Below are 11,730 nucleotides of genomic sequence, written 5' to 3' on the forward strand. Positions count from 1 at the left end.
TCCCTGTTAAAGTTCAAATTAAAAATAAAAATAATAAAAATAACAGTTGGTAAGTAGTATCTAGTACCTGTCATAACAGTTGGTAAGTAGTGTCTAGTACCAGTCATAACAGTTGGTAAGCAGTGTCTAGTACCCGTCATAACAGTTGGTAAGTAGTGTCTAGTACCTGTCATAACAGTTGGTAAGTAGTGTCTAGTACCTGTCATAACAGTTGGTAAGTAGTGTCTAGTACCTGTCATAACAGTTGGTAAGTAGTGTCTAGTACCTGTCATAACAGTTGATAAGTAGTATCTAGTACCTGTCATAACAGTTGGTAAGTAGTATCTAGAACCTGTCATAACAGTTGGTAAGTAGTATCTAGTATCGGTCATAGCAGTTGTAAGTAATGTCTAGTACCTGTCATAGCAGTTGTAAGAAGTATCTAGTACCTGTCATAGCAGTTGTAAGTAGTATCTAGTACCGGTCATAGCAGTTGGTAAGTAGTATCTAGTACCTGTCATAGCAGTTGTAAGTAGTGTCTAGTACCTGTCATAGCAGTTGTAAGTAGTATCTAGTACCTGTCATAGCAGTTGGTAAGTAGTATCTAGTACCTGTCATAGCAGTTGTAAGTAGTGTCTAGTACCTGTCATAGCAGTTGAAGTCATCCAGCCAGCAGCCTTTCTTCACCAGTTTGATGGTTCCTGAGATGTTGAGCCAGGAGGAGTAGCAATGTAGTCTCTTATCCTTCTCCCCCTCACACCTCTCCACACCACTCTGGTTGGTACGCTCTGTACGCCAGTTATCATTGTAGTACACACACTCTCTGGTCTCCACATCGCCATGGCCCCAGCCTAGTGGAGAGACAAGCGAGAGAGACAGGAGAGAGAGGAGTGGAGAGACAGGAGAGAGAGGAGAGACAGGAGAGGGAGGAGAGACATGAGACACAGGAGAGACAGGAGAGAGAGGAGAGAGAGGAGAGACAGGAGACAGAGGAGAGAGAGGAGAGACAGGAGACAGAGGAGAGACAGGAGAGACAGGAGAGAGATGAGAGAGAGGAGAGAGAGGAGAGAGAGGAGAGGGAGGAGAGAGAGGAGAGACAGGAGAGAGAGGAGAGAGAGGAGAGAGAGGAGAGACAGGAGAGAGAGGAGAGACAGGAGAGAGAGGAGAGACAGGAGAGAGAGGAGAGACAGGAGAGAGAGGAGAGACAGAGAGAGAGGAGAGGAGAGAGAGGAGGGAGAGAGAGGAGTGGAGAGACAGGAGAGAGAGGAGAGAGAGGAGGGAGAGACAGGAGAGAGAGGAGAGGAGAGACAGGAGAGAGAGGAGAAACAGGAGACAGAGGAGAGACAGGAGACAGATGAGAGACAGGAGAGACAGGAGACAGAGGAGAGACAGGAGACAGAGGAGAGACAGGAGAGAGAGGAGACAGGAGAGACTGAGTTCTCATATAGGCTAAACAGGTATACAGTTATCATTGTAATACACATTCTCTGGTCTCAGGGTTTCCGTTAGCAGTAAAATGTCACCAGCAGTAAATGTACTGTTAATCCCTGTCATTTGGTTACCTTCATTTCTGTTAATGCAGAGGTGTAGCTCCTTTCCTCTCTCTCCAATAATACTTATTTATCGGAGTGGAAACATTGTTTGCAGAGTTCACAACCTCCTACACTTATGATATAAACCAAAACGTATTTCTCACAACCATCATTTTTTAACTGTCTTTTGTTTGGAGTGCTCCATGTGAGTGTGTGTTCGGAGTGCTCCATGTGAGTGTGTGTTCGGAGTGCTCCATGTGAGTGTGTGTTCGGAGTGCTCCATGTGAGTGTGTGTTCGGAGTGCTCCATGTGAGTGTGTGTTCGGAGTGCTCCATGTGAGTGTGTGTTCGGAGTGCTCCATGTGAGTGTGTGTTCGGAGTGCTCCATGTGAGTGTGTGTTCGGAGTGCTCCATGTGAGTGTGTGTTTGGAGTGCTCCATGTGAGCGTGTGTCTGTCTGGTTTCTGTGCTGATAATGTTGAGGGAGCGCGCACGCCTGAGCCTGCTGCACGGGAATATAGGAAAGTGTATTTTTAACATCCATTGCAAATGGCTCCATTCACACAAGTCATAGACTGTTCCCTCTGCTACCGCACAGCAAGCGATTCCCGTAGGGGCCAAGTCTAGGACCAAAAGGCTCCTTAACAGCTTCAAGCCATTAGACTGCTGAACAATTAATCAAATGGCCACCCGGACTATTTACACTGCTGCTACTCGCTGTTTATTATCTATGCATAGTCACTTTACCCCTACCTGTACGAATGACCTCAACTAACCCGTACCCCCCCCCACATTGACTCGGTATCGGTACCCCCTGTATATAGCCTAGTTATTGTTATTTTATTGTGTTACTTTTTATTTTATTTTTAACTTTAGTTTATTTAGTAAATATTTTCTTAAATCAATTTTTTAAACATTTACATTTACATTTACGTCATTTAGCAGACGCTCTTATCCAGAGCGACTTACAGTTAGTGAATACATTTTTTTTATTTTTTTTTTATACTGGCCCCCCGTGGGAATCAAACCCACAACCCTGGCGTTGCAAACGCCATGCTCTATCAACTGAGCTACATCCCTGCCGGCCATTCCCTCCCCTACCCTGGATGACGCTGGGCCAATTGTGCGCCGCCCATGAGTCTCCCGGTCGCGGCCGGCTGCGACAGAGCCTGGATTCGAACCAGGATCTCTAGTGGGACAGTTAGCACTGCGATGCAGTGCCTTAGACCACTGCGCCACTCAGGAGTGGCGCATTGTAACTGCATTGTTGGTTAAGGGCTTGTAAGTAAGCATTTCAGGGTAAGGTCTACACCTGCTGTATTCGGCGCATGTGACAAATACAATTTGATTTGACTCATGCTCCAGTGATTTCTGATGCTACTGCTGATAACAGATGGACTCATGCTCCATTGATTCCTGATGCTACTGCTGATAACAGGGACTCATGCTCCAGTGATTCCTGATGCTACTCCTGATAACAGATGGACTCATGCTCCAGTGATTCCTGATGCTACTCCTGATAACAGATGGACTCATGCTCCAGTGATTCCTGATGCTACTCCTGATAACAGATGGACTCATGCTCCAGTGATTCCTGATGCTACTGCTGATAACAGATGGACTCATGCTCCAGTGATTCCTGATGCTACTGCTGATAACAGATGGACTCATGCTCCAGTGATTCCTGATGCTACTCCTGATAACAGATGGACTCATGCTCCAGTGATTCCTGATGCTACTCCTGATAACAGATGGACTCATGCTCCAGTGATTCCTGATGCTACTCCTGATAACAGATGGACTCATGCTCCAGTGATTCCTGATGCTACTGCTGATAACAGATGGACTCATGCTCCAGTGATTCCTGATGCTACTCCTGATAACAGATGGACTCATGCTCCAGTGATTCCTGATGCTACTGCTGATAACAGATGGACTCATGCTCCAGTGATTCCTGATGCTACTCCTGATAACAGATGGACTCATGCTCCAGTGATTCCTGATGCTACTGCTGATAACAGATGGACTCATGCTCCAGTGATTCCTGATGCTACTGCTGATAACAGATGGACTCATGCTCCAGTGATTCCTGATGCTACTGCTGATAACAGATGGACTCATGCTCCAGTGATTCCTGATGCTACTGCTGATAACAGATGGACTCATGCTCCAGTGATTCCTGATCCTACTGCTGATAACAGATGGACTCATGCTCCAGTGATTCCTGATGCTACTGCTGATAACAGCAGGTCACATGACGAGAGCACTTTTACTACTGGACTACAGGATCTTCTCCCCCCCCCCCCCCCCCCACCCCCCACCACCTCTCTTTCTCTCTCTCAATTCAATTGAAGGGCTTTATTGGCATGGGAAACGTATGTTAACATTGCCATAGCAAGTGAAGTAGATATTAACAAAAGTGAAATAAACAATACAAATTAACAGTAAACCAAAATAATAAAAACATTTCAAAATGTCATATTATGTCTATATACTGTGTTGTAACAATGTGCAAATGGTTAACGTACAAAAGGGAAAATAAATCAAATGGGTTGTATTCACAATGGTGTTTGTTCTTCACTGGTTGGCCTTTCCTTGTGGCAACAGGTCACAAATCTTGCTGCTGTGATGGGACACTGTGGTATTTGACTCTGTCCCTTTTGGGTCACTACAGAAGCACCCTACACCCTACGCCCTAAGAACATGACCTCTGGAGAATGAACCTACCAATACTTACTACACTATAATCTGTCTTGCATGTCTAGAGACCATTTATTACACATTTATAACATTCGTGGTATACATTAAAATGGGAACAGTATGAAAAATGTATGCAGTCACTAACTGTGAGTCGCTCTGGATAAGAGCGTCTGCTAAATGACTAAAATGTAAAAAACAAAACATTATGGCCTCCGCCCCTTACTGTGGTAATATTCTGTCTCCCACTTCTATAGATAATTTATTAAAAACTTTACTCTCACAGCCTCTCTCTCTGTCTGCCAGAGAAATAATCATTTCAACACTGCAATCCTGAAAAATTGCCAGACAAAATAAAAACAAAGCTTATGCTCAATTTCACGTGGTGGTGTGTTCCTGTAAACATTGTGAAACACACTAGACAAGCCTTTGATTGATTGATACTAGCTACTGTGTGTCAAGACCTCAGGCTGTGAAACACAACAGGGTTTGACTTGACACAACAACAGAACAGGGTTTGACTTGACACAACAACAGAACAGGGTTTGACTTGACACAACAACAGAACAGGGTTTGACTTGACACAACAACAGAACAGGGTTTGACTTGACACAACAACAGAACAGGGTTTGACTTGACACAACAACAGAACAGGGTTTGACTTGACACAACAACAGAACAGGGTTTGACTTGACACAACAACAGAACAGGGTTTGACTTGACACAACAACAGAACAGGGTTTGACTTGACACAACAACAGAACAGCGTTTGACTTGACACAACAACAGAACAGGGTTTGACTTGACACAACAACAGAACAGGGTTTGACTTGACACAACAACAGAACAGCGTTTGACTTGACACAACAACAGAACAGGGTTTGACTTGACACAACAACAGAACAGGGTTTGACTTGACACAACAACAGAACAGCGTTTGACTTGACACAACAACAGATCAGGGTTTGACTTGACACAACAACAGAACAGCGTTTGACTTGACACAACAACAGAACAGTGTTTGACTTGACACAACAACAGAACAGGGTTTGACTTGACACAACAACAGAACAGGGTTTGACTTGACACAACAACAGAACAGGGTTTGACTTGACACAACAACAGAACAGGGTTTGACTTGACACAACAACAGAACAGGGTTTGACTTGACACAACAACAGAACAGGGTTTGACTTGACACAACAACAGAACAGGGTTTGACTTGACACAACAACAGAACAGGGTTTGACTTGACACAACAACAGAACAGGGTTTGACTTGACACAACAACAGAACAGGGTTTGACTTGACACAACAACAGAACAGCGTTTGACTTGACACAACAACAGAACAGGGTTTGACTTGACACAACAACAGAACAGGGTTTGACTTGACACAACAACAGAACAGGGTTTGACTTGACACAACAACAGAACAGGGTTTGACTTGACACAACAACAGAACAGGGTTTGACTTGACACAACAACAGAACAGGGTTTGACTTGACACAACAACAGAACAGGGTTTGACTTGACACAACAACAGAACAGGGTTTGACTTGACACAACAACAGAACAGGGTTTGACTTGACACAACAACAGAACAGCGTTTGACTTGACACAACAACAGAACAGGGTTTGACTTGACACAACAACAGAACAGGGTTTGACTTGACACAACAACAGAACAGCGTTTGACTTGACACAACAACAGAACAGGGTTTGACTTGACACAACAACAGAACAGGGTTTGACTTGACACAACAACAGAACAGCGTTTGACTTGACACAACAACAGATCAGGGTTTGACTTGACACAACAACAGAACAGGGTTTGACTTGACAAAACAACAGAACAGCGTTTGACTTGACACAACAACAGAACAGGGTTTGACTTGACACAACAACAGAACAGGGTTTGACTTGACACAACAACAGAACAGGGTTTGACTTGACACAACAACAGAACAGGGTTTGACTTGACACAACAACAGAACAGCGTTTGACTTGACACAACAACAGAACAGGGTTTGACTTGACACAACAACAGAACAGGGTTTGACTTGACACAACAACAGAACAGGGTTTTACTTGACACAACAACAGAACAGGGTTTGACTTGACACAACAACAGAACAGGGTTTGACTTGACACAACAACAGAACAGGGTTTGACTTGACACAACAACAGAACAGGGTTTGACTTGACACAACAACAGAACAGGGTTTGACTTGACACAACAACAGAACAGGGTTTGACTTGACACGACAACAGAACAGGGTTTGACTTGACACAACAACAGAACAGGGTTTGACTTGACACGACAACAGAACAGGGTTTGACTTGACACAACAACAGAACAGGGTTTGACTTGACACAGCAACAGAATGTTGAGTTACATGAGTAGCCAGATCTCAATAAACATCATATTCCAAGTCCAAATTTCCATGCGGCTGTCGTACAGTCAGCTAGATCAAAACAAACTGTAACAGAAACTAAACCGTTTGTTTCATTCAAATATATGATGATGATGACGCAACTGTCTTGAGAGAATGATTTGTATCGAAACTGGATCAAAGACACACACACACACACACACACACACACACACACACACACACACAAAGAGACACAAAGAGACACGGGTCACCAACAGCTTTCCATCAGAGTTGGCTAGTATAATTCACACAAATACATCGTCAATCTATGGAAAACATGATGTTGGAAGATCACATCCAATTTGACAACAATATATTTAATGATTTAGGCTACAGCAAATAAAATAGCAAGACACATATCCCAGTGAAGGGAAATGTAACTTGACAAAGGGAAATGTAACTTGACAACACGTGCCCCGACAATAACAAAATAAAGGGGGATGGAACTACCAGTCATGCCAAATGATAAACATTATGATATTTGATCATAATAGGCTGCTACAGTTATCCAAAAAGAAAATAGTTTAATTCCCATGTCTTTCTTCGAGATGTTTGTTGATCCCGTGTCTTTCTTATAAATGTTTGTTGAATAATGTTGCAACTGTTGCCATTTCATCAACGTCTACAATGGACGCGTCTACAATTTCTTACCTGCACACAAAGTTCCCAGGATTAGTGAACAAGTCAGCCAGGAAAAAGCCATGACGTTCTCTTTTCAGTATCAGGCAGGGAATAATTTCTCCTTCTTTTTCCGTCATTTAACCCGGAGATCGTCCCGACATCGGTCCATCCAACCAAAGCGTGTAGTTCGGCGCAACACCGTAGCGTAGCAGGACGAGCTTAGAGACAAAAGCCGACGCTCTGGTTACCCGTGTACTTTAATAAGTGCACCATTTCCGATCGAAATCTAATCTAGCAAATCGATAATCAAGATTTCCGCTCTTTCTAGAGTTTAAAGAAAGGGATAGCTAGCAGGCTACGGGTGCACCGAGGGGTCGAAGTTTACATGTTATTGATCTGTGTCCAAAATGGCTCCTGATGCGGGAATGGGTTGCGATCATAGAGAATGATAGAGGCCTCTAGTGGCCAAAAAGCTCTATTTAGCAAACAATAGCACAGATACAAATATGAGTCGTCTATCTATCTCTATGGTTGTGATCTGGGAACAGACGTATAAACACAAAGAGGGATGATGTCATTCAGCAAATGGGAGTAGGGGATGACGCTCTCAGACGGGGGAGAATGACTCACCCCTCACTTTGAGGATTTAGGGGATGACGCTCTCAGACGGGGGAGAATGACTCACCCCTCACATTGAGGATTTAGGGGATGACGCTCTCAGACAGGGGAGAATGACTCACCCCTCACATTGAGGATTTAGGGGATGACGCTCTCAGACGGGGGAGAATGACTCACCCCTCACATTGAGGATTTAGGGGATGACGCTCTCAGACGGGGGAGAATGACTCACCCCTCACATTGAGGATTTAGGGGATGACGCTCTCAGACGGGGGAGAATGACTCACCCCTCACATTGAGGATTTAGGGGATGACGCTCTCAGACAGGGGGGGGAATGACTCACCCCTCACATTGAGGATTTAGGGGATGACGCTCTCAGATGGGGGAGAATGACTCACCCCTCACATTGAGGATTTAGGGGATGACGCTCTCAGACGGGGGAGAATGACTCACCCCTCACATTGAGGATTTAGGGGATGACGCTCTCAGACGGGGGAGAATGACTCACCCCTCACATTGAGGATTTAGGGGATAACGCTCTCAGAGGGGGGAGAATGACTCACCCCTCACATTGAGGATTTAGGGGATGACGCTCTCAGACGGGGGAGAAAGACTCACCCCTCACATTGAGGATTTAGGGGATGACGCTCTCAGACGGGGGAGAATGACTCACCCCTCACTTTGAGGATTTAGGGGATGACGCTCTCAGACGGGGGAGAATGACTCACCCCTCACATTGAGGATTTAGGGGATGACCCTCTCAGACGGGGGAGAATGACTCACCCCTCACATTGAGGATTTAGGGGATGACGCTCTCAGACGGGGGAGAATGACTCACCCCTCACTTTGAGGATTTAGGGGATGACGCTCTCAGACGGGGGAGAATGACTCACCCCTCACATTGAGGATTTAGGGGATGACGCTCTCAGACGGGGGAGAATGACTCAACCCTCACATTGAGGATTAAGGGGATGACGCTCTCAGACGGGGGAGAATGACTCACCCCTCACTTTGAGGATTTAGGGGATGACGCTCTCAGACGGGGGAGAATGACTCACCCCTCACATTGAGGATTTAGGGGATGACGCTCTCAGACGGGGGAGAAAGACTCACCCCTCACATTGAGGATTTAGGGGATGACGCTCTCAGACGGGGGAGAATGACTCACCCCTCACTTTGAGGATTTAGGGGATGACGCTCTCAGACGGGGGAGAATGACTCACCCCTCACATTGAGGATTTAGGGGATGACGCTCTCAGACGGGGGAGAATGACTCAACCCTCACATTGAGGATTAAGGGGATGACGCTCTCAGACGGGGGAGAATGACTCACCCCTCACATTGAGGATTTAGGGGATGACGCTCTCAGACGGGGGAGAATGACTCACCCCTCACATTGAGGATTTAGGGGATCACGCTCTCAGACGGGGGAGAATGACTCACCCCTCACATTGAGGATTTAGGGGATGACGCTCTCAGATGGGGGAGAATGACTCACCCCTCACATTGAGGATTTAGGGGATGAATCTCTCAGACGGGGGAGAATGACTCACCCCTCACATTGAGGATTTAGGGGATGACGCTCTCAGACGGGGGAGAATGACTCACCCCTTACATTGAGGATTTAGGGGATGACGCTCTCAGACGGGGGAGAATGACTCACCCCTCACATTGAGGATTTAGGGGATCACGCTCTCAGACGGGGGAGAATGACTCACCCCTCACATTGAGGATTTAGGGGATGACGCTCTCAGACGGGGGAGAATGACTCACCCCTCACATTGAGGATTTAGGGGATGACGCTCTCAGACGGGGGAGAATGACTCACCCCTCACATTGAGGATTTAGGGGATGACGCTCTCAGACGGGGGAGAATGACTCACCCCTCACATTGAGGATTTAGGGGATGACGCTCTCAGACGGGGGAGAATGACTCACCCCTCACATTGAGGATTTAGGGGATGACGCTCTCAGACGGGGGAGAATGACTCACCCCTCACATTGAGGATTTAGGGGATGACGCTCTCAGACGGGGGAGAATGACTCACCCCTCACATTGATGATTTAGGGGATGACGCTCTCAGAGGGGGGAGAATGACTCACCCCTCACATTGAGGATTTAGGGGATGACGCTCTCAGACGGGGGAGAATGACTCACCCCTCACATTGAGGATTTAGGGGATGACGCTCTCAGACGGGGGGAGAATGACTCACCCCTCACATTGAGGATTTAGGGGATGACGCTCTCAGACGGGGGAGAATGACTCACCCCTCACATTGAGGATTTAGGGGATGACGCTCTCAGACGGGGGAGAATGACTCACCCCTCACATTGAGGATTTAGGGGATGACGCTCTCAGACGGGGGAGAATGACTCACCCCTCACATTGAGGATTTAGGGGATGACGCTCTCAGATGGGGGAGAATGACTCACCCCTCACATTGAGGATTTAGGGGATGAATCTCTCAGACGGGGGAGAATGACTCACCCCTCACATTGAGGATTTAGGGGATGACGCTCTCAGACGGGGGAGAATGACTCACCCCTCACATTGAGGATTTAGGGGATGACGCTCTCAGACGGGGGAGAATGACTCACCCCTCACATTGAGGATTTAGGGGATCACGCTCTCAGACGGGGGAGAATGACTCACCCCTCACATTGAGGATTTAGGGGATGACGCTCTCAGACGGGGGAGAATGACTCACCCCTCACATTGAGGATTTAGGGGATGACGCTCTCAGACGGGGGAGAATGACTCACCCCTCACATTGAGGATTTAGGGGATGACGCTCTCAGACGGGGGAGAATGACTCACCCCTCACATTGAGGATTTAGGGGATGACGCTCTCAGACGGGGGAGAATGACTCACCCCTCACATTGAGGATTTAGGGGATGACGCTCTCAGACGGGGGAGAATGACTCACCCCTCACATTGAGGATTTAGGGGATCACGCTCTCAGACGGGGGAGAATGACTCACCCCTCACATTGAGGATTTAGGGGATGACGCTCTCAGACGGGGGAGAATGACTCACCCCTCACATTGATGATTTAGGGGATGACGCTCTCAGAGGGGGGAGAATGACTCACCCCTCACATTGAGGATTTAGGGGATGACGCTCTCAGACGGGGGAGAATGACTCACCCCTCACATTGAGGATTTAGGGGATGACGCTCTCAGACGGGGGGAGAATGACTCACCCCTCACATTGAGGATTTAGGGGATGACGCTCTCAGACGGGGGAGAATGACTCACCCCTCACATTGAGGATTTAGGGGATGACGCTCTCAGACGGGGGAGAATGACTCACCCCTCACATTGAGGATTTAGGGGATGACGCTCTCAGACGGGGGAGAATGACTCACCCCTCACATTGAGGATTTAGGGGATGACGCTCTCAGACGGGGGAGAATGACTCACCCCTCACATTGAGGATTTAGGGGATGACGCTCTCAGACGGGGGAGAATGACTCACCCCTCACATTGAGGATTAAGGGGATGACGCTCTCAGACGGGGGAGAATGACTCACCCCTCACATTGAGGATTTAGGGGATGACGCTCTCAGACGGGGGAGAATGACTCACCCCTCACATTGAGGATTTAGGGGATGACGCTCTCAGACGGGGGAGAATGACTCACCCCTCACATTGAGGATTTAGGGGATCACGCTCTCAGACGGGGGAGAATGACTCACCCCTCACATTGAGGATTTAGGGGATGACGCTCTCAGACGGGGGAGAATGACTCACCCCTCACATTGAGGATTTAGGGGATGACGCTCTCAGACGGGGGAGAATGACTCACCCCTCACATTGAGGATTTAGGGGATGACGCTCTCAGA

General features: G+C 47.1%; 1 protein-coding gene across 1 annotated transcript in view; it reads right to left on the minus strand.

The window, feature by feature from the left end:
* Positions 1-7,664, minus strand: part of LOC311115060 (activin receptor type-2B-like) — a 36,826-nt gene extending 29,162 nt beyond the window's left edge. The window contains exons 1-2 of the mRNA XM_084190272.1: positions 7,295-7,664; positions 623-830 (exon numbers count right to left, since the gene is read on the minus strand). Coding sequence (XP_084046398.1) covers positions 623-830; positions 7,295-7,346 — 260 coding nt within the window. The 5' untranslated portion in view covers positions 7,347-7,664. The remainder of the gene's footprint in view (positions 1-622; positions 831-7,294) is intronic.
* Positions 7,665-11,730: the final 4,066 nt, after the last annotated feature.

The sequence above is a fragment of the Coregonus lavaretus genome, assembly GCF_964263955.1.
Source record: "Coregonus lavaretus genome assembly, contig: HAP1_SCAFFOLD_321, whole genome shotgun sequence".
Taxonomy (NCBI): Eukaryota; Metazoa; Chordata; class Actinopteri; order Salmoniformes; family Salmonidae; genus Coregonus; species Coregonus lavaretus.